Genomic DNA, 24,725 nt, shown 5'->3' on the forward strand with positions numbered 1-24,725 from the left:
TTTTTTTTTAATAAATCAAACTCTTTTGGTGGGTTTCATCTGGTTAAATAAAAAATGTTTATGCCACTTAAGGTTGTATTCTGTCTTTTCTGTGTAGGATTCTGGCAGTTCTTGGCACTCCTTATCCTTTTATGGCTGAGTAGCTTCCTTGCAGAAATAACACAGGAGTCTGGGATACAGACAGTGTAGGCATTAGAGTAACACGTGCAAAAAAAGTGGGAGTAGACAGGAGCTACCAATATACAGAATTCCCTTTATAAAAGGAACATTTCTCTATGCCCTCCCTCCCCCAACAAGGAAGCAATGAAAACCCGTACTRTTATTTTCTCACCCTTATTTCCTTGTTCTCTTGCCTTATGGGATAAATTYTTGCTTCTATGCTTAAAAGTTTTTATTTTTTCTCAGAAAATGCAAATCCCTAATGGTCTGAATTTCTCCATGTTATGTGATTTAGCTTTTTTCAGCTGCTGATTTATTTTTCTATTAATCATACGTTCTCCCTTCCTGTGGATTATATTGGAGTTAAACACTTCTGTGGTTCAGAGGGCTTAGTGACATTTTCGTTTCTGAAATAGCTGTATCAGTTCAGTATGTTGTGATGAAGTTAACCTTGAGAGTGAACAGCGTAGTGGAAATGGTGGTTGATGAGGCAGCTTTCTCAATGTACCATGTCCTATTTTGATGTAGCAGTAATGTCACAATTGATCTCTAGAAAATGCCAGTACTGTATATTGTGGAATTGTTGTGCAATTGCTGGCTTTTATAATATTTCTTTTGTAAAACTTCTCAATTTTGTCACATGTTACAACATATTTTGCTATTTGAGAAGAGTCTTGGAGAGCTGTAATTTAACTGTAAAAAAACAGTGCAATAGTGAAAAATAGAAATCCCAAATAATTGTTGGAATATCAATGCTTACATACTCCCAGATTCTTTTAATTACTGTGTTTATATCTATAGTTTGCGAGAACTCATTGAAAATATACTACAATAAGTCTTCTTTAATTAGTAAGCTTAACAGAAAAGGGAGGAAAGTTCTCAGAAAACACTGTGTTTATCCCTCCAACAACAGTGGCCTGTAAATGCTTTCCCTTGAATTGAATCAGGGAGCCCACAGGTATATTTTGAGATTGTAGTCCAGAATCAGCTTTCTGCAGCAAGAAGGAACAATTCTTGAGGAGTAAGTCCCATGAGTTGAGGGGTGGTTGAAGGGTTTTTAAGTGAGCAGTGTTAATGAACACTAGCCATCTCGGGATARTCTGAGCTAATTGTGTATGTTCCACAATCAGTGGAGTGATACAGGAACTGTAGTAAGCAATTTCCCTTTTCTTAAAATAGATATCCATGTAGGATGAATTAAATCATCTGAAACATAGTCTCCATGGACTGTGAAGGGAATCTACCCAATTAATTTAGACAAGAGTCAAGCTTTTAGAGGACTTGTTTCCTCTTACATGATAAAATGCTTAATCTTTTGCTTTGATAGCTAAAACTTGAAATATTTTCGATTTACTGTGCATATTTCTACAGAAATAGTAAACYTAAACAAAGTAGCCACTCCATGGAACTTCTCATCTGCACATGAGGATAAATTTGAATATGTCCCTTGCCWACCAGAAGGACTAGTGTGAGTTGGTATTATGAGCTCTGGGGTTTTGACAAGGAGTCCATCTAGCAAACATGGACTTACTAGATAGAGAGCAATTATAAGTGATATCATCTCTCAGCTAAAATGCAGTAACTTACTGTATGTCTGTGTCTGTGACTGAGATCCCTGTCCAATTTCATACTGGATGAAATAGGATAGCTTAAACTACCCTCAGAACATACTGGCTTTTCCTTAAAGAGAACCAGTTGCAGAAAATGTTGCAACTACAGCTAGCATTCTTGCCACAATGAGCACACATTTATTTCCTGGTGCTTCTCCAAACAATTTTTTCCTTCCCAACTTGTATTCTTTCTGCTGGATTCTGTTAATTATAAATATAGTAAATATAATAACAAATATAATTTTTTAAGATTATGTGAAATTATGTGAATGAGGTTATAAAAGAACTGTTTCTGTGATCTTAGTTTGTAGTATACCTTTATAGTTGAGATAAAACAGAATTTTGTGTAGCTGTTAAATGCTCTTGCTCTAATCTGCATTTGTTTTGTTTTGAATAGATGATGAACCAGATGATGGTGCACATCATTACTTTATAATTTTGGATTTCCACAACCCTCARCTACTGCCTGTGCTGTCTGAACTTGGGATTAATGTTTCAAGTGTAATTAGGATTTCTTCTGAGAATTATGAACCACTGCAGACATACTTGGAAGAGGCTAAASTTCAAGAAGAATCTTTACTTTCACCTGAAGGTAATCTTGTGATAAGAACGTATATTTTACAAAATTTGTTCAGAAAGAGGAATATTTTATTTCTTGTTAAGACCGTTGATACGTGCAGTGTGGAGAGTTAATATTTCTTCACTGCAAATGCTAGTTGCAACAGGTGATGGTTGTAATTAAGCACAATTAATACTAGACTTCAACTTCAAACTGTGAAGGAACTGATAGAATAACTGAGTATCACTTAAGTAAAAAACTTTAACTTACTCAAGTATAAAAAACACTCTCAGAACTTAAGTAAGATGGAGAAGTTTTCAGATCAGCTGATTCAGATGAATTTAATTGTGTCCTATTTAAAGATCTGCCTGCCATTCTCATTTGTATTTAAAAGCTCAAAGGACAAGTAAGATAGTGGAAAAAGAGCTGGGAAGAAGAAGGGAAGGACCACAAATACCCAGGGGATTGTAATCAGCTTAATTTCTGTTTCTGCAAAAATACTGGAACAAATGATTTATAACCAGTTAAAAGAAAAATGAGGAGATAAGTAACAACTACTGTATGTTGTTCAAGAACAGATCATGTCAGGAAAGATTTAATTTCTTTACACAGTGAAGTAGTGACTCTGTTGAGCAGAGGAGAAGTAGTACACATAATATATTTTGATTTTAGTAAAGCTTTTAAGGCTATTGCGTGGACCCACAGTGAGCAGGGTAGTCTAGRTGAAAATAAATACGTAGTAGGTGCACTTCAGAAAATTTTAGCCTCTGAAGAGTGGCTGTTGAAGGTGTACTGTGAAAATAGAAGGATGCCTCAAATGGAGTTCCAAGAGAATTTGTGCTGAATATGGTGCTATTTGATATTGTCACTGCTRATGGAATAAGAGTATGTGATTCAAATGCAAAATGATTTTGGCAAAATGGAGAATAATGATTGGACAGAAGACGATTCTGTTTAATACAGACAGCTATGAGATAGTATGTTTATACAGGAATAATTAAATGCACAAATACCGKCTGGGAAACAGCTGGCTAGGTGACATGTCTGTAAGATAAGCTATTATGTTGGCTCTGTMAATTGAACATAAGTCAGCAATATCACTATACCACTAAAAAAAAATACCATCTGCAAATTATACATGAGAGGCCTAAAAAATCATAGAATCGTAGAATCACAGAATCGGTAAGGTTGGAAGGAACCTCTGGARATCATCTAGTCCAACCTCCCTGCTCAGCAGGGTCACCTAGAGCATGCTAGACAGCGTTGCATCCAGGCGGGCCTTGAATATCTCCAGAGGAGGAGACTCCACAACCTCTCTGGGCAACCTGTTCCAGTGCTCCATCACTCTCACAGTGAAGAAATTCCCCCTCACGTTCAGGCGGAACTTCCTGTGGTTCAATTTCTGCCCATTGCCTCTTGTCCTGTCACACAGGGCAACTGAAAAGAGTTTGTCCCCGTCCCCTTGACACCCTCCCTTCAGGTACTTATGCACATTGATAAGATCCCCCCTCAGTCTTCTCTTCCCCAGGCTAAACAGGCCCAGTTCTCACAGCCTTTCCTTGTAGGGCAGGTGCTCCAGCCCTCTGATCATCTTCRTAGCCCTATGCTGGACTCTCTCCAGTAGCTCCATGTCTCTCTTGTACTGGGGAGCCCAGAACTGGACACAGTACTCGAGATGAGGCCTCACCAGGTCTGAGTAGAGGGGCAGGATCACCTCCCTTGACCTGCTGGCAAGACTCTTCTGAAGTTACYTTATCATAAAACTCAACAGTGAGACAGGACCTCAGAAGAAATGTGTGTCAGTCAGAAGATTCCAAATCATGGCAAAGTGATTAGTGATCCCTAGAACCTGACCTACGGAAAAAAATGGAATAAGYTGTTATCCTTAAGTTCAAAAAGAGAAGGCTGAATGGAGTTGGGGCAGACATGACAAGGCTTCATTTATATAAAGGGCTAGGGTAGAAAGTGAAAGGTTTAAGTTGCAATAGGGAATATCTAATTCAGCAAGAAGAAACTTTCCACAGGTGAGGTTGAATATTCACAAGCCATGCAGAATGGAGTACAGCTTTCATGATTTTTTCYTTCCCTGGTGTCTAATAGTTTTCATTTTATGACGTTACTAAGTTGAGCACTATTAGAATCCTTTTATATGGTTAGTTTTCTATTCCTCTAATGACTCAACTAGCTTTTCCACTATTAATTCAGCTTTTTTGCGAGTTAATGTTCATAACTGAGAGCAGTTTGTCAGCCTGACATAATGGAATTGATTGTTGTCTGTCTGCTGGAAGTAGCTAGGATCAACCACACATTTAGAGTGATACTAGGAGTCCTGTTTTCACAGTGGTGGTACAGAATTGCTATGTGATTTATTAGTATATACCTGATGCTTCTCTTCTAACATTTTCAATTAATATGATTATAAATGTGTTTTTTTCATCCAAAATCAGGCAGTATACAGTTGAATACTTTCTCATTTCTTTCACTGAATATTTCAGGGTCATTCAGTTCTTCAGAGTTGTCCCAACTCTCGTCTTCAYTGACAATATCTCCCAACTCCTGTAGCTTCTTCTGGGGTTGCTTACGAAAGCTTTAATTTGTTCCAAGGTTTACATGGAGAAAGCCTACTTTAGGAAAGAAATACCTTAGAACAGGCATAAGAATGAGGATGGGGCAGTATTCAAGGCCCACAGCAATGTGAGTGATTGATCCTGGGAAGCTGTAATGTTTCATGAAGGAGAAAACTCAATTCTTAAATCTATTTTCATGTGTTTGTTATTAATTAAACTRTGAGCCAGAGTTAGTAAAACATCATTCTTCTCCTGTAAAACAGGACTTTCTGTCTATGGTGTTACTAGCACGGTGCCATTCACGTTTGGTTCAAATAACACTAGGAGGTTGATCTSTGGCTGAGCAGCCCTCGATACTGTTACACTGCTAAGACAGGCTTTCAAAACCATGTTTGGGAACGTTGCTATAGATGAGGTATTGTCCTGAATTACAGAATGTGGTTCATGAGGCACTTAAAACAATGAAGAGATTGTGATGAGCAGTTAGGAGCACAGAACTCTTCAGGGTCAAGTGACCATCTRTCCCCAGTTTCTATCTCTATAAGTGGCCATGAAGTGATGCTTGAAGAAGARTAAAGGAATAATAGGAAAAGAATAAAGGAAAGGAAAGGAAGCAATAGGAAAGGGAAAAGAATGATAGGAAAAGCATGTGTGAAACTTCCCCTCCTATTCTCCCCCCGTCCTCCCACCACCACGTGTGGCTTCCAGCTATTTTCAGGTCAGGGGATTTTCCTGATCCTAATGTTTTTTTCTTTTTAGTAATCCTCAGTGGACTTATTTTATTTATTTTCCAAGTACTTATTCAGCCTCCCCTTGAACTCATGTGAATTTCTTCTACCTACAGAACGTTTTGGCAGAGTTCCCAGGCCTTCTACCTTGTTTCTGGAGTCACTTAATGATACATATCTTTAGAGTCATGATACAGCTGTTTTATAAGTTAATTAGCCATCATTTTTGATGGTTGCTACAGAAGGCATACCTAACTTTGAAAACCTTAAAGAGGTCAGCGTTTTTGGAAGAATATACAGCCTCACTGAGTTGTTTCATTTTAAACCCATGGGGTCACTGGAATTATACAAGTGATATATTTGGCCTTAATACTTAGATTTTGGAAGTGCTGAGCACCCACAAGTCCAAATCAAAGCAAATTGCTGCAGGTTTAGTGTCCCTACATCTCTTAAAATTAGACTGTTAAAAGTATTATTGATTCTTGAATTCCAGAGTGGTTGGCCTTATGACTGGCATTAAGAGGGAACATTATTTTTCTCTGTATTCAGAGCACCTTTGAAAATTGATCATTACAGTGCAATAAAAATGGAAACCATATGATTTATAGACTCACTATTCATAGCCGTATTGTACTTTAATCTTTTTCTTTTTTTTTTTCAATAAAATGGTAATAGTAAGGCTTGCTTACCCTATACTTAAAGAGCGGTTTGGCCAAAGTTGGTGCTGGCAGTTTTGAAAAGGGCAATTTAGGATTTTTATATTTCCTAGATTTAAAACATTTTTGTTTGTTTGTTTGTTTGTTTTTTCTAAAAGAATTGCCATGTTTTATTGAGGGTTCTTCTTCCTGAAAGTCTTTAAACCCAACAGTTTTTTTCTGAGACTGTGAGAATGTGAATATTTTAACAGTACTTACAGAAGACTAACGCACAATCTATACTTTCTGTGAAGAGGAAACTTTGTACCCTAATTTATCTAATACTCACACATTTTAGTTGTAGAAGCAGAGAAAAGAAAGAGGGATGAAGCTATCAAAGACCTGGAAACATTTTGGAAATACTTGGAGCCAATTCTGAACAGTGGAAAGCATGGATCAAGTCTCTTCGATATTGCCAGACTTCATCACCTAGTAAAGGAGAACTCCTTTCCCCCTAATTGGTCTGACAGTGAAATGCTGGTCAGTGGATTGCTCTATCACAGTGTGTCGCACACTTCGGGGTTTGTAATATTTAGCATCAATTTAGGAATGGCGGGAATTCGAACTTAGTCATCTATGAAGCAGAACCAGAATAGTTAGTATAGTTGTAATTTTGAATAAAAATGTTTTATCATGTATCCATCAAGTTTATTCAGCATGTATTCACAAGGGGTACTTTGAATAAAAATACCTGACTTGCAGATTCTGAACACTGGAGGTCATAGCAGTAGAGTTATAAACAGTTTGAAGAATTAAATAAATTCAGCATCTTCACATAGACTCAATTTGAATTTTGTAAGAGAGTCTGATGTTGGTATGAAATAACACAAAAATTATATTTTTATACACCTCACAGCAGTTCTGCTTACTTGAATGTCAAAGAAGTCATGAGAACAAATTAAAATGAATGCAAGAACAGTGTTTGATATAGCTATTGTTTTAGTCCTTTCCTTTTGTCCTACCCAAAGCATGCCTCTGGTTTATTGCTTACTGTAGCCTGGGGAGTCAGGACCATTACTACTGGCAGAGAAAGTGAACCATTAGAAATATTYTCCAGCCTAGGATCTGAAGTGTGGCAAGGTGAAAGGGTCCAGTGCCTTACAGTCTACAATGGCAGCAGTAAAAAACATAAACTGCTAAAACAAAATAAAGCAACATTCTATAACTTATCCTACTTTATTTGTGGTTTCTAGTATTAGGGTTAAAGACAGACTACAGACTCTGAACATTTATTTATAGTGTATTAAATCTTGTATGTAAACAATCTTGTGAGCTAGGAAGTACCCTTGATCCTGAAGGGATCAGAACTGAATTTGGCTAAATCCACAGTGGTTTCTAAGACATTAATTAAAAATGCCTCAACTGTGGAAGCATGTAGAATTGCCATTATATGATCGATGTGRTCTTAAAATATGAAGCCTGTTTTCAGAAGGAAGTTCTTTAATCCAGTCTATCCTCTTCTAGAGGATTGTTGCTGCTTAAGAATGTCCTGTGAGCAGTTATCCTTACTGAAACAGAAGAGAAAAATTATCTGTCACTGAAATTGTTCTAAAAGGTTTTAGTTATGATTTCACATTCTTTTGTAACTCAGAATTCAATAGGGCTCTAAAGTAGGCACATTTGTAAATCTTTAAAGAAATAGTTGAGAAGAACACAGGTCATGAAATCACGCGTGAATAGAGTACGTCTGTTCTAGCTTGATACATCTCTGAAGATCAAGATACACAGGAGAATTCATGTGACATTGTTAGACATCTTATATAAAAATGATAGAGTATTATAAAGTAATCTCTTTTTTTTCAGATTTCATGTATTTAGAAAGGAAAATATTTCCAAAAATAGTCATCTTTGTCCAAGTGCCACTCATAGGCTCAAAGGACTCTTTTTATGAGCCTCTGTGTCTGTTTAGAGGAGAGAGCAAACAAATTGAATCTGTAAAATTTATTATTTAGTTTAGAAGATTGTGCRTTCAAAACACTCTAGAAAGTTACATTTTTCACATGCTCTAATAATCACTTGTAAGTGATAGAAATAAATGGAAGGTTTCTATACCACCCCATCCATTTTTCAGAGGAGCATTGAGCTGTAAAAACAAAGATRTAAGAATATTAACTCTGAAAGTCCTACACTTAGAACCTCTCTCCCAAATGTCTTCTCTAGTCTTTAAATGCCATGARAACTGAGACAACTATTTCATAAATGATCAATGGTTTGGTGTGCTTGTTTTGAAATGCCATAAAGAGAGCCTGAGTATGAGAAAGCAGATGCTTGATACTTAAGGATCAGTTATATATTTAACCTGAGTTAAGCACTTAAAGGCAGTTGTGCTTCCTCACTGGAGTTCATTTTAGAAAACTTAAAACTGAGACATCCAATGTTAGTCATTTTTATAGTCCTTGAGCAAGTGATTGCGTCAAGCTTATATACAACACAGGCAATCCGGAGTGAGTCAAGTAAAAGCAATGTAATTAATTCTTTCTTATTGTCACTGAATGCCACCATTCTTGTCATGTGGAAGGAGTCCAAAACCAAAAATATACATCAAAAGTTACCATAAATAATTCTTAAGGCTCTTGGCCAAAGATATCATTGGCATTAGCTTCTCTGACTAGCTGTTTTTCTTCTGAAGTTTCATTTTTTTGTATCCTGTATCCTGTGGTTGTGATTCCCGTTTTTTAACCTGATGCTGCTGTGACGGCAGTTGGGTTTAACTAATCTCTGTTACTGCCATTAGCAGCTCTCCAGCCACTCTCATTAGATTTTACATAGCACCATCCATTTTTATATTTGTCTTTATCATAGCTCTCTGGGAGGAAAGGAAGAAAAACATACACTACAGTAATTGTAGTAAGAAAAAAAGAAGAAAATACAAAAGAATATACTTTTGTCATATTTTTATGGGTTTGTTCTCATGTTTTCAAACTGTGCAAGGTATGAGCATTTTATAGGCAAACTTCYTAATCCAAGAGACTTCCCTTGCTTTCATGAAAGCAAAATGGTCTTGTTGTAATAGATTGTGAACAGTAGTTGTCTAAAATCGCCATCATTCCATCTTTTCTGTAATGTTTAAGATGTGCAAAAGAATATGGCCAGTTAAAGCCATTGAAGCCTGAGGCATGTGACTTCAGACAGATTTTTAGWATATGGACAAAACATTTCAGATTCAAAGTAACAGTTAGTGTCAAATTTTTATTCCTTCCAAGCCTCAGTGCAATCCACGGTACAACACTTCAGTAACCTTGTCTCTTTCATTGTCAAATTTTTGCAAATACAGTTTTCTGCCTTTGGAAGTTAGGATTGTATGGTCGTGTTCTGTTACTTGTACAACTCTAGAATTCAGAGTCGAATTCTTGAGGTTTTCCTTTGTTTTTAGAAGGGCAATGACAATGAAGAAAATAGTAGAAGATGGCTTTGATAGGGATTTTGTAGTTTTTTACTTATCTTTTATCCTTCTAGGGCAGAGGAATGTTTGACATTGCAAATATGCTCTAGGCTGATCACCAATAGAAACATGCATATATGATATGGAAGCTTCGGTATCTTATGTTACCTCTCCTGTTTCTTCCCATCCAAAATAGGATGTGCATCTCTCTTACAAGACAGCAGACTTTAAATGTCTGTTGTTAAATTCAGTTAGGCTTTATACAACTACAGCAACTGGGCAGCACTCAGTTTGTACTGTGGTGTGGTAATGATGAGGCAGGTRAAGATAAGGCCCTGTTTTCTTGGAATAACTCTACAAAACATTTAGAATTAGTGGAGAAAAAGTCTCTTGAAAGATTTTTAAACAGCTGTAGATCTGTTGCTTAGAGAACTAATGAGTGATGTGAGTAAGTTACACAACTCTTCTGTACAAACTTCATCCTTTGCATCTGATCTTTTTTTCGTAGCTTGTATTTGGCACTACACTGTTTGAAAGTATTGCTTGTTTAATGTATGACTGTCTGGATTGGAAAAGACAGCATTGTCACTACTTGGAAAACACCAAGTTTATTAACGTGCCTGCATTATCAAAGAACAAATTGGCACAATCCCTTGTAACAGAGGTAAGGATCCTTTGTGTTTTACCATGCTTCTTGTAGAGAATAACTAATAATTAGAGAGGATTACCTGACTTTAATTCTGCAATCAAAACTTCAGCTTGGACTATCACTCTATGCATAATTTGTTAGGAATGATGTTGGGACTTTTGTCTTCAGCACTTAAAACCTCAGAAAAAAATAGCAGAGCATTGGGGAAACAGAAAAAGAAGACCTGAAGGATCATACAGGTATTGGCATGAAGTATCAAATGACTTAATTTCTGATGAATGTATTTTACAAATTCTCATGTCTTGAAAAAACACTGTGCTTGTACAGAACTGCTGTATCTTCTTACGGATCTGTTAACTATCAAAAAAAGTTATTAGTTCTGTCTCAGATCAGTTCCCTTATTCTGTCCATGGTAGAMAAAAGCTTATGTAGGCAGAAAAATGTGGCTTGTGGAATGTAAAATAGTTTCAGGGAGTAAATGGGATTACTCCGTTCTGTAGCAGTGCTACTGTATGCTTATTTAAAGCATTCATAAAACTACAACTTACTATCTTCCTCCCTTCAGAAGTTAGGTGGGATCTTTCTCCCCCAATATCAACCATTTAAAAGCATAGCTTTTAGTCTAGGGTACATACCCAAAACTAAATGAAATTAATTTCTCCCAAATATTTACATGTGGCAATCCTCAATGGTTCTGAGTTTTTCAAACTCTATTTCTGCTCCTTTAGGTACATCCAGCATCATCGATTACATCTTCAAAGAAAAAAGGACAAGCCGAGGAAGTTCTGCCAAAAGTAATTTTGTCACAGGGTACGTGCAAAGGATGAAAGTGTTGGTCTGTAGCTGTTCACTGTGTTTTACCATTCATTCATCTAACGACGCAGAATAACCTGAAGTTATTTGTGCAGTAAGCTAAAGATGTGATTTGACGTTGTGTGGGTAGTTTCTGGGTGAATACTTTGTGAAAATCCCTGGAAACTGCAGTGCTGATAACTGAATTCTTTAGAGAATCACTTTGTCTAACTGTTCCTGATCACAGTTGGGTTTAAAAGCAGATGTGGACTTTTTTAGTGTTTTTAAGAAACTGCCTGAAGGTTGAACCAGTCAGTAATACAAACTGTCATTGAAGAAATCTGTCTTAATATGCTGTCTCTTATTACAACAGAGGAAGAAGTTTCTTTTCTGGCTACTTATGTCAACATGAGGTATTATAATGACTTGCTGAGTCAGATTCCCGAGGAATGCATTTCTGTGCCCTTAATCCTGAACTGCATGTTGGAACAGGTGATAATATTTTCTTATTAATTCATGTGGTTCATTCAACTGAGCACTGTTATTGTGAATTGATCAAAGACAGAAGAATTCATCTGTTTCAGCCTAAAGTAAGAGAATGTGCATAGAACTGACTACGTAGGTTCAATATGCAGGAATTAGAACTCAAAGTGATTTTTTTCCTTTCCTTTCATATTGTGCACTTACCCTGTATAGACAGTGTTATCCTAAAATTTTTTTTCAAGACTGCAGATCCAGTATAATCAAATGAGGAAAGGGTATCACTTCTTAGCTGAGTCAGTAAGAAGTTTTCATGTGCTGCAAAAATCATATTGATACTGGAAGTTTACTGTTCTACTCATTATACAAAGATGCCCATCTAGGGCAAGATTACTACTAGAAGTGGCATGTATTTATGCTTGTGCTTGACAGGTCTGACTTCTGTCAAGTTCAGGCACAAGTTCACAATGATCCACAGAATGATTTAGGAATCTTTCTTCTTTTAGAGATTAAATTTCAACATTTTCTTTTTTAACTTTCTATTTACTARTTTATTTGCAATATAATCTGAAAATAGACTCAAGCAGAATCACTCAAGATAAGATCCAACATCTGATATGGAGTCAGTTTTTAATTATCTATGTACAATAAAAATTCTTAACTTTTCAGATTGGAAATATATTTCCTCTCATCCTTCCAAAAGTGAAAAATAGGAGAACACATTTAGCTCAGTGTTTTTCATCATCTTTGGAGCTAACACAGAGAATTTCAGTTTTGTTGCTTGTGTAAAAGTATTACGATTTTCTTTYCTGAGAAAATTTGTGAATATATGCATGTAGCTTATATGTAACTTATAATGAGGTCTGCTTGGTAATTTTAGTGTAGTTGAGCAGCACTCATACTGTAATAAAAGCTGTGATATGTCATGTCTATTAGGTTATTGCAASTGAAGAAGACCTTACACCACCTAGCCTCATGGTACCAGAGCCCCGGGCAGACGGACTAGATCATACCATTGCAGACCATATAGCCTCTATCCTTCCTTCTCTTCCACTTTCTGACAGTGAAAGAAAGGTTTGTATTGTCTTTTGCTTGTTTCCTAAATTGACAAAGAAATCTGATTATTGGCATTAATTGCATCTATCTCTTTCTCATTTAACAGAATCTCTATGACCACTTTTCTTCCAAATACAGTGAAAAAAAGGCTGTGACTCCCAGGGGCCCTCTCTTATTAAACTACCATGATACTCTGGCTCAGCGGTTGCACCTATTGGAGGTATAGTGCTATCTGTCATATCTGAACAGTTCTAAAGTCTGCAGGCAGTCAATATTTAATGCACTATGAATGATGGAGTGGTGTTTTTACAAAGAAGAATAGGATACCCCAGATTTTTCCTGCTGGATAGGCACATTAACACTTGTATTTAATCTGTTTGAGATGGAACAGGTTACTGTTACTGACAGAGGACATGGATCACAAAATACAGAGGACTATATTGACATCAGTGATCTATTCACACTACTAATGAGAGAGTTTAGCTTTTGGCACAGTCAAGAGTTATTACAGAACTCTTGGTTTAGTTTAGTCTAACACAGATGAAATTGAGACAGACACTGAGTTATTACATTGATAACTGTGAAATAGCAACTAACCTAGAATAAATAGCAAGAGGTAGAGTCATATAAGAAAATGTTCTGAGTTTGTGAGTGAATACAAGAAGTGCATTCAGGTGGGCTGAAATGGCAGGAGCATAATGTATATACAGGACTTTGCTGTTTCTCACAAAACCTAACATAAGCAGAAAAGTTCAGAAATCACTGCATTTTTAGAATTATTTTAAAGTGGAAGTTTCCAGACTTTCTGAACCAACAAACCACTGTGAATTCCTCAAATTTTCCCGAAGTCAGGGTGCAGTTTTACCATTAAACATTGAATATAAAATACTCTGAAGATAATACAAGTGATAATTTAATTCTAGATCTCACAGGTAGGCTGCAGGCCATCTGCCTGGCTTCCCGGATTACAATTTGACTGTAGACCACTTTTACAACCATTGATTAAAATACTATTTAAAAAAAAAAGAACTTGACACATTGAAGGTATTCAAGCAAAAGGCAGGACTGAGTAATCACTAAGGTGGATGCTTTTTGCAGACATGTGCTTGTATGATATGCTTGCTGCAAAGTAAATTCAGGAAAGAGCACAATGTTTGAGGAAGAAATAGAGGAAAAAACAGATTTGGGAGATATATTCCTGAAAAAAGGTGCTGCAAGTCATGCAGAACACAGAAACATAATGTTAAAAAAACGAATCTGGAGGATTCTCAAAAAAATCTCAAGAGTTAGATCCTTAAAATCCATACTGACATTGTTTGTGATCTTCCTCACTATGAGCTGTAGTGCAGACRAACTTAAAGATACATGCAAGGGACCTGATGCCTGTCTGCATAGATTAATACATATTTCTGTATTCCAGAAGTTTTGAGTCTAGCTAGCAAAGGCAAGTATCTTTAAACAAGTATCCACTGACTATGCCTTCTCTCAATTATTTTCTTCTGCCTGTCATTTTCCCTGCTCAAAATATCTGATACCATGATTCAGTAAAGCACTCTGAGCACATGACCAARTTTATGTCCCACTTTTTAAGCACATTCTTACGTCTTTTGCTATAACGAGTCTCATTTACTCTAAACTAATTTTTAGAAGTTCATTATTGTGAAAATTTACTTCAGCTCTGATATTCTGGTTTTTGTTCTGTTGAAGGTCCAAGAGGGCTTAAATCTAGAAAAGATTGAACRTGAAATGTTGGACAAACTGCCTCTTACAGAACTTCTACAGTTTACTCTTCCTTCACCTGAGAACAACACTAAACGCTTGGCTAGAGTTCATGAGCTCATGCATTATTGTACCACTGGTGAATTAATTTTCTTTTTATTGATATTATTTCTTCTTTTGTTGTGGCTGATGATCCTATTATATAGCAGGAATCTGTGGATAATTGTTTTCAGTTACCTAAAACCAGTGCAGCATTTCCCAATTTTCAGTTTCTTTGTTAGACCTTAGCCTACCATAGAAGTTAGGCTAACTTTGGAGCTCGGTTTATGGTTATTGTGCAAGGCTATACCAATATTAAGTATTGTGTGGCTAAGAATTGGCAGTATGTCATAATTCTCTTATTTATTCAAACATAMACATACACACACTTATTTTACTTCTGAGAAAGAAAAAGAAGTACTTGTACAAATTGCTATTTTGATCTTAAGAGACAGAATGCATTTTGGGAGACAATGACATAAACACTGTATTTATTAAACAACACCCTTGTTGTGGAAAAGCACATATATCTTACAAAGAAGATTTGTACTGGGAAGTAACATTCAAAATATATTCTGTGCAAGTTGCTGATATTAATAACAAAATGGCTTCTATGATAGTCCCTTTATGCAGTCAGCAGAATACAGTCACTTCTTCAACCATAATTGCTTCTCTGTTACCTCTTCTTGGAATATGTATATGACTATGATACACACTGTGAAACAGTCACAAATACTGCATAAATACCCTTTGGTAGTTTTGAATGTTTACTGTATGACTATTAAGAAATMTAATCCAAATCCCTCTGGTTGCATTTATGCCATCATATAAGGCAAAGAATTTGAAGCTGCTTTCCCTKCTATTCATTTCTGAAATCCCAGGCATTTGGTTAGTTTACACTGGGTGTGTTGTTTCTAGTTGTTGGTGTTCATTTTAGAAGGTGTGTCTTAGCTATTAAGATGTTCTGTGTCGCTATAGCACGCCAACTGGTGGGCATTAGGTTTGATGGTCTTCACTGGACCATACTATATAGCCAAACTCTACCAACTGTTAACTTTGCTTGTAATTTCTTCACTTTTGCACTTATCAAGGAGGTGATTGATTTGTGCAGGGCACAACATATCTAACATTTTTGAAATGTATGACGTTCTTGAGTGTTTAACTAATATAAAGATCAAACATATCAAGCTGAAGATACTTGTATAATTTGTACGGAACTAAATGCCTTAAAATTCTCATAATTATTGTTCTTATATGGACAACAGTGTGTTCAACCACAAATACAATTTACTGTTGCCTTTGCACTTTGCATAATGCTATGTAAACTGCCTGTAAAATTCTATCTGAAGAGAAAAAACACCTGATAATTGGTTTGAGAAGTTACATGAGATAATAAAAATGTTAATGATAATGGAAGCCCTTTCATGAAATATAACTCAAATGGCTAGTTGTTAATCTGATTTGATAAAGTCTACTCAGTATTTTAAAATCAACATCATTTATATACAGTTAATGAGCCAGGAGGTATTCCGAGGTAGGAAGCACTTCATTTAAGATGGATTAATAGTTAGGCCTATCATTTTGCAATTGGGATGCATTAGACTTTGAATACAGTGTAAAATGTAGCATTCATAATTTGATCCAGTACCATTAAGGAAGTTGTTGGCTTTTGCAGAACTGCCAAGAACAATAAGCTCACATAGTCTTCTATTTACCTTCTACTGAACCATAAGGACATTTTCAGTGAATGATTATAATTCTTTTATAGAACTTCTGAGTTGGGCTGAAGTAGAAAGAGCCTTCAAAGTGTTTACTTTTGAAAGCCTGAAGCTGACTGGGCTGAGTGACTCTGGTCTCCTGGAGAGCTCTGGGTCCACATTCAGAGGTGATTCTGAAGTGTCTTATATCCCCTGGGATAATCCAGCCAGGTTTGCAAGACAGCTGAGACAACTCTTCCTTGTGGAAAAGAATCTTAATGGGAAATCTCCAAGAGGCTCTGGTAAAAACCTCTCCATTTATGTTACTCCCGAAGAATTTGACTCTGCTATTTACTTTACCATATCATTTGCTATTACAAGATTATGATTTTTCTTCTTTGTACAAATCATACAAATCACCACATTTAAATATTGTGTAGTCTATATATTGGATATCTATGCAGGTATAGTAGATAATGACAAAAGCTAGGTCTTTTGTATGCTAACATTAAATGTTTTATTTACACACCTCTTTAAAATAGTGTCTGTACAGAAGCATAACATGTACTAGGAAATTACTTTCTTTCTAATGAGATCAAATATATTTTAGAGACATAAATGACTGAAGACACACTTAAATATCTTTCTGAATAAGAGCTCCTATGAGTTATAATGGAAGCTGAGTCTTTAAACAACCTTAGTAGGAACCACAGAGTAAAAGTCAAAATCAAAAGTGAAGTGTAAGGTTAATTAGGCTTATCATACATATATATGTGTGTGTGTGTGTGTGTGTGTGTGTGTGTTTTTATATATATATGTATATGTATGTATGTATAATTATCGGCATTAAGTATTAGTGGAAATTATATGTAACTTACACATCAGAACTCTAGAAGGTATAAAAAGTTGAAAATGAAAATATAACTGGTGTGCTATACTTTCAACTTATACATAAATGTTTACCTTCTCCTGTAAATTGTTTTCTCTCAGGCTTTGCTCTTCTTGCATACACAGATCAATTCAGYATAGAGTTTTGAAATTCAAAGTTTTGTTCCAAATTCAGAAGTAACAGGGAATGGGAAATAAATGTTAGGTTTTTGAAACGCATGAGACTGATGAAATCAGAATAAGATTAATGTGTGGTAGAGCTGATGGTATACGTTAGAAGTTTAAACATCCTATTTTTATAATCAGATTAGACTCTACGTTTGGACATAAACATGTTAAAAACTTCTAGATAAAATCATTAAGAGTGTCTGAGCTATATTTTATCTTCATCAGCTTCTTTTACTTTCTTTGTTTGCAATCTGGAAAATTAATATATCTTTACCAGTTTATTACTGTGGCTACTAACATAACTGTAACTCAGATTTGAACAGCAACATTTTAGAGAGCAGAATCAGAGATAGAAAAGACTTCTTTGCAGACAATGACAATGCAGAATTAATTTTCTGGAAATCCTACGTCTTATTCTCATCTGTAGGTTCTTACATAAAGAAAACATGTATTTCCAAAATGGAGATGTTTTGGAACTGTAAAAAAAAAAAAAAAAAGCTCTGGCAAAGGCAAATAAGAATCATTTTTGTCAAGTAAATTGTTTTTAATATTTATAAATTTCTACAGTGCTGGCAAATGGAACTCGTGTTATCAGTCTTCAAGGCTTGACAGATAAGCCATTGGGATTTGCAAGGTATTTGCAATGAAGTACATCAAATATCCAGTGTTCAGGTTTACTGCTGAAACTTGCTTTTGCAGCAATGGTACAATAAGGAATGAACCTGAGATTCAAGTTTTGTAGAACAGAAATTCTGCAAAAATCTGTAAATACAGAATGGACGTGATTTATCCAACCTGGCTTTGACTGTCTAAAAATAAGTGTCTAGACTTCTCCTGTGGTCAGGGGAAAGAGAAGGGTACCTCTGGGGGGGTTATTTATCTCATGTTCTTTAAATTCCAGTTTTACTGCAACCTGAATATGTAACTACAACTCCATAGATAACATTTGGAGCCATCATCCCTTTCCACCCCTAAACTACCATGTTTGTGTGATTCTACCTTTTCCTTCCTCCTTCCACAATTGACGTTTCACAGTCCAGCCCCCCACGCACCCACACACTCAAGCAGGGTCACTAGAACACCTAGATCATATCCAGACAGCTTTTGAATATTTCCAAGGATGGAGACTCCACAGTCTCTCTGAGCAACCTATTCCAGTCCATTTCTCTTATCTGGTAGTGATCTAGTTTAAGGAGAATTGTTGGCTAAGAAGTAGTATTATAAAACAAGTAATTATTTTTCTGGGATGTGGAGAAGGTAGAAATTAGATCAGTTTAGGCTGCTATACCTTTAGATTCATCATGTTGTCCATCCTGCCCTAATATAGATGTCTAGATAACTAGGCTAGATGGGATCCTTTCTTTAGAAAGTTAGAGCAGGCAAAATGAATCCTTCTTTATCTGCCCCTTTTCTGAATTTTGAAAACCTTTTTTGTTGTTAGTTTATTTTACTTTTACATTAGTCACAATACTGAATACTGTAGTTACAAACATAGCTGTCAACATTTCAATGCTTCTGCTGCACAAAAGCTAATGCCAGTAGGAGAATACTTTTGCTTTCGGATTCCTTATATCTTCTAAAACCAGTTAATAAATGGACCTAATTTCCCGTAAAATCAGAGACTAAAGATCTACAACTGGAAGCTAAGCTGGCTATGGAGCCACATACAAACAAATACTTTCCTGAGTATCTTCTCACAGGAAGAGTATTTTTCTTGTATATGTGAATTTTGATCAAATATTTTTGACTTCTGCACTGAGTCAGGCTGTAAAAAAATTCTATCAAGAGGAGAATATTTCAAAAAGTTAAAAATGTGAGACGGATGAAATCTGAATAAGACTAGCGTGTGGTAGAGTTGATGTACTTTGGCAGTTTAAACATCATATTTTGAGTCAGATTAGACACATTTATATTTGGCCAAAAATATGTGGAAAGCTTCTAGATAAAATCACTGAGAATGTCTGAGCTATGTTTCATCTTCTTGAAAGATGAACTTAAGATGAAGTTGAAGTTTCCATRTGATCCTATTCCCAGCAGCTGTCCAATGTCCATTGTAATGCCAATACTTTATCGGGAAAAACTGGTCAGTTCCTCAGCATAAGTAATGTTCTGTCAGTAGCTTATAAATATCTAAAAACCTAATGAATTTAACAGGTGTAAAACTTGCATTTTTTCAAAAATTCTTATGTCAAAATAATTAGTATTGGAGGGTTTTTTTCCATCTGTAAAGGAATACTTATTCTTTTCCGATAGTAAGCCGAGAGTTGGTTCTTCATGTATGATCCTGAGGACACTACTTAGAACATTCTTATGCTTTCTGACCAGGTAAAGGCCATCATGGGAAAGATAAAGAGGCTAATTTGGGTGATAGTAGAAAGAGTTCATCTTTTTTTTTTYYTTTYYTTTTTTTTCTCTTTTTTAATGAACTGCCTGGGGCTTGTTGTGCATGGATTTTAAAGTGCTCATTTAGGAACTGAGAGTGGTAGAGTTGCTCATGTATTTAGTGGACTGGTGTCATAAAGGGAAGATTCAATCTGGAGGCAGTCTCTTCAGAGGAAGTTAAGGAAACTGCGTCATTCTGACATTTGTGTTTAGGGCTGAAATTTCTGGAGCTCTTTTTAAACTTCTGCTTTCAATTTTCAGGACATATGGAAACAAGTGACAAAGGTGGAAGAGAGAATCTGGCTGATCCTGTTTTAAACAAAGAACTGGATCTTTTTATTTCTAAAATGGCAAGTGTGATGAATTGAATAAATTGTGCTCTATAGCCTCAGAAAGCAGAAAACACTGTTCAATGCTGGGACATGTTTGTGGAGATTCTTTTGCAGTATTTTATGTGCATGTTAGTTTTGTGGTATTTGAGGGATAGTGCAGTAAGCATTATGAAATCACTTCTTTCAATTCTAAGATGAGGGACTTAGGTGAAGCTACTAACAGCAATTCTGTACTGGTTTTGCTGAACACCAGGGTTCGAATGTTAGCATGATGGTTTGAGAGAAAGTGCCAAATTGTGTCACACTAATAAACTGTATAGTTTGGCATCTTCAGAAACACCTGCCTGCCATACAACTTTGGATAAATATAGCAATTTTAAAATGACTTCATARGACCTGTCTAAATATTCGTAATTGCTTACAGCACTCAAAAACATATAACCTAATAATAAAAATATTTAGATTATGTTTGCCATAAAAAAGTCAAAAGCAAAAGGTTTTAGGAGCTATTGTGTTTTGTATTAAATATTACCATTCGGGTCTACATGTGTGCAGCATAATGCAATTAACTGTAATGCAACATTGGATGCTGTCTSTTAAGTCAACAAGATGATGTTTAATTTAAGACGACTGACACTGAAATGTTGATACTCATTATTTTSTTTTGCTATATTTTGAGGTGAGTCTGGAAAATTACAGCCCAGAACTAAACTTAGAAGAAATAAAAAAGATTCAGAGGCGTTGTTTGACAGACTGGATTTTTGCTGAGCATTTTCAACCACATGTCCTTATTCAGGTACCTTTTAACTGATGATAATATAGATACAGTTACTCCTTAGAATGATGTATAGAGAATTAATAACAGGCTAAAGGATATTTCCCTGCTAGATAATTGATTCTGTTTTACCCCAATAAATAGTACCTGTTGTTCTTCAGCTGCTTTTCAGACACTTCTCTGATACTTAGTTTATAATTGCTTTTCATTTCTTGGTTTTGTCACACTGTAGCTGGTCTTTTTGGTAGTGAGGCTTTAAACCAAATGTGTGATGGAAATAAAATTAGCGTACCATTAAAGGTGATCCTCCCTCACAGTTATAAGATTCATTAATCTACTGGATTAATGAATGAATGAATGAATACTTTGCAATTACCTTTGTTACGGACAAGCAGAAATTTTTGTCATGATGATACTTCAGGGCCTTTCAGGGCTACAAGCTCCGTGTATAGACATCTTGCAAGCTAAAGACTAAACAACAAATGTGAAAGATACGTTCAAGTGTAGATGGCGTTAGTTGGTAGGCATTCTCTTGGGAGAAGTGGATTAGGCCCTGTCCTGCCTTGATCTTCACAGTTCTTCTTGGTTGATCTTGATACATGTTATACAAGGGTGAAGGAAAGGCTGCTTACATTTTTTCACCACTGTTATAGAGCCTCATCGTAGATTTGAATACATGGGGAATTCTTTCTTATGAGGGGTAAATAGCTAATAATAATAATTGAGCAGCCAATAATTAATAGATCTAGTCAAAACATGTTGATGAGAAGTAACTACAACAGAAAGTAATAACATTTTGCTAAAGATTTTTAATATCATATTACTACATGTCACATTCAAATACATTTTTACACCCAGCTGTTAATAATGTTTTCATATGTAAAAAGAATATTTGTTGATATGGAATTTATTTTCAGAAAACATTCAAGACTGTACTTTATGATGTATTACATGTAAATTATTTCAGCTTTACTTCCGTTCAAGACTACTGTGAAAATAATAGCTTAAAAGGTTTTCTTCTAACTGTAAATATAACTGTAAGACAATCTAAATACTGAAAAATGTTGCACAGTACAGAGTAGAGTGGAACAATATAAAACGCAGTAAATCTCAGTGATGTGCATGTCAGAATACAGCAAATTGAGTACCATATGAACTTAAGTGAGCTACAAGAAAAAAAATCAGTTTGTCAATTCTTTCTACCTCATATACAAGTATAGCAAGTTCTGCTTTTATTAAACTTTGATCTTACCTGAAATATTTCATTCATGAACAGTCTTAACAGGTGCAGAGAGTTCTAAACCATGGCTCTATGGCTTTACCTTCTATAGTCTCTCTGTCAGAATTGTCTAGATGGATGGAATATAGTGAGTTTCTCTTCTCAGTACAGATGGCAATGGGGGTTTAACGTCCACATGCCTGAACGCTTCAGATTGCTGCAATCCAAATGCTTTCTGTACTAGTGTGTACACAGATATTCTAGGACAGTGAAGTTCTGGAGCATCTTTTGCTAAAATCTGTGCTGTGTAGCATCTGTGCATACTACTGCCTGACAGAGGATGCATCTTTGTCTCTATCTTTATCTCTCTTGTCTTGTCTTGTCTTCTCTTTTCAGGTTCTTCATACTGCAGCCCAACAGTATAGATGTGTTGATTCCTTCTATCATACCCAAGATAACTCATTGCTTATGGTCCTTCACAACCCTATGAATCAGTATCGTCTGTGCCAAGAGACTTGGAATATAGCATTGCACTCTGATGTTGGATTCAGGTAATTAATTTTATCTTTCATGTCTTACTCACCAACAGGCATTTTCAATTAAAGCCTCCATGGCCATGCTTGGGGTAAAGCTTAGAAGTGAAAAAATACCATAATGTAACACATTTCTGAAAAAGCAAGTCATGCAGGTAGATAGCAGCACTATAACAAAAGCACTCCAATGAGACAAAGCTTTTCAAAGTGAGAACTACACAGTAACTGATGTGACTACTTTTCACAGACTGTAAGAATATATATAATACACAGATGCACTGAAGTTCGTACACAGAGTCATATTAGGAATATTCACAACAGGAAAATGACATTGAGGATACTTGAGGGAGGTCAAAAAGGAAACTAAGAATATAATTATTTTTTTTCAACTATGTGTACGTAAATTGTGCTAGTGTCACTCTGGGAAAAGTTTTAGAGAAAAGCTAGAGACTCTTATCAATATTCAGAAGATTTTTTTTTCTGAGAGCACCAAATTCTTCTCCAGTTGTTTGTCACTATCTACCTTCCAGTTAGAGGTATGCGGGTGCTTCATGTGTCCACTATAAGAGCTTTTGCCAGTAGACCTATTCATTTCAAGGTAGGTTTTTGCACTGAAACAGATGTATAAATGATGTTGTGGATCCAAGTATTATTCCAGCTTATTGATCGGAAGTAGAATTTGTGTCTACACATTGATATGTAAAGAAGCTACGATGCCACACAGAGATTTCTGGGCTAGCTTTAGCCATATCACAACGTTGCTCTGTGAATTAATTAGATTTATCAAATAGAATTAGAAGCAAATTTTTTAGTAGCTTTAACATTTTTTTCAAAAAAAAATCCACAAGCCTTGCTTTCTAAGTAGGATAGATAAGGATAAATAACTGGAGCTATTGCCTGCCTCAGCTTACAAATCCTGCTGAGTTCCTACTGACACTGGCACAGCACTACTTATTAGTTAAGCAGTAGTATTCTACCTTTGTGTAAAGTACTGGCTCCTGATGAGTTCAGTGGCCAATAATCTTTGAGTTTTTTTTAATTATTACTATCATTTGAATTTTTAGTTCATATTTAAGAGTCACACTTTCACTGCGGGAGAAATACAATTAACAGAGACTGCATTTGACTACCCTTCTGCTAGTAGTTCACTACCTGTGTTTACTTATTACTTCTTTATTGTAACATCTTGTAGACCAGATACACGTTTTTTTAAGGTTGTTCCATAGCTGCTATCAGGAATATGCTCCTGTCAACTAACTGAGGGATGATTGCCAATCAGTTGATTATAGTGAGTCCTGTCACAGCAAATTCTCATGCAAGAAGGAAACTAAATTTCTTATATCGCAGCAACTTGACTTTTTGGAGTTGCATTTGTTCCTGGAGATCCCTGCAACTCTTCTAGTCCAGGGATATCAAGTCTCGTAGTTCATGTAGAACATCCAAAAAATTCAGGAATTAGACTCCCCTCTATATGCTTTTCAAAGGGTGGGCAGCAGGAGGTTGTATGTGAAATCCAGTGGACACTACTGACTAAGGGAATCCAAAGGTAGGAGCACATGCACAAAACATTTCAACTCTGATTAGGATAAGTGCCTTCTCTCTCAGGAAGCCAAATTAATTCAGACATTATCAAAACTGTTCTTTTGCTCAAAGTGAATCTCAGTGACATTTGCTTACTCTTTCATAGTAAACACATTACACAAGTAATTGGAAAAAGAATAATCCTTTCTGAGAAATGATTCTGAATCAGACATTGGCAGTACTGACATCAGAATACATATTAATGAAGCATGTATTTTTGACTTTGAATGACTGTTTCATTGGCCTAAAATGTTTTCCACACAAACAGTCTCATTTTTATTTATAGCATATATTCACCTTCAGGTTTTTCCAGTACTGGCAACTCTAGGTTCCAGCCTAGTTTTCCCTTTTGTTTTCAACACTTTTGTTTTTGTCGCATGTACATTTTTCCTGAGATAGAAGCAGAGTGAGAAGCAGAGTCCCTACTGAGTATATGACCGACAGTTTCTCAGTGCAAGTTTCTCAAAGCTCCACATACGTTAAAGTAATTGGGAGACACTAGTGTATCTTTAAGCTGAATATAAACTGTATACATCTCCAGTTTGTATAGAGAATATTCATAGCATCTTGGGCATACAATGTAATGTTGCAGTAAGAATTGGATATGCTGCTGGTAGACATGTTCCCAACCAAAAACTTTGGATGCATATAGAGCGTTTGAATACAACTGAATCAGCTGAAGCTTATAAATGCAAAACACTATAAAACCACAACT

At 35.8% G+C, this 24,725-nt stretch overlaps 1 protein-coding gene across 1 annotated transcript in view; it reads left to right on the forward strand.

Annotated features, from left to right (window-relative positions):
- The window catches only part of SPAG17 (sperm associated antigen 17), a 106,813-nt gene that overhangs the window by 27,614 nt on the left and 54,474 nt on the right, over positions 1 to 24,725 (forward strand). Inside the window, exons 6-17 of the mRNA XM_085324524.1 lie at positions 2,167 to 2,361; positions 6,617 to 6,798; positions 10,209 to 10,364; positions 11,078 to 11,159; positions 11,515 to 11,633; positions 12,558 to 12,695; positions 12,784 to 12,897; positions 14,385 to 14,535; positions 16,204 to 16,434; positions 19,832 to 19,920; positions 20,582 to 20,698; positions 22,293 to 22,447. Coding sequence (XP_085180650.1) covers positions 2,167 to 2,361; positions 6,617 to 6,798; positions 10,209 to 10,364; positions 11,078 to 11,159; positions 11,515 to 11,633; positions 12,558 to 12,695; positions 12,784 to 12,897; positions 14,385 to 14,535; positions 16,204 to 16,434; positions 19,832 to 19,920; positions 20,582 to 20,698; positions 22,293 to 22,447 — 1,729 coding nt within the window. The remainder of the gene's footprint in view (positions 1 to 2,166; positions 2,362 to 6,616; positions 6,799 to 10,208; positions 10,365 to 11,077; positions 11,160 to 11,514; positions 11,634 to 12,557; positions 12,696 to 12,783; positions 12,898 to 14,384; positions 14,536 to 16,203; positions 16,435 to 19,831; positions 19,921 to 20,581; positions 20,699 to 22,292; positions 22,448 to 24,725) is intronic.

The sequence above is a fragment of the Rhea americana genome, unplaced genomic scaffold (assembly GCF_003343005.1).
Source record: "Rhea americana isolate MKP2758 unplaced genomic scaffold, rheAme1 scaffold_92, whole genome shotgun sequence".
In the NCBI taxonomy this organism is placed as follows: domain Eukaryota; kingdom Metazoa; phylum Chordata; class Aves; order Rheiformes; family Rheidae; genus Rhea; species Rhea americana.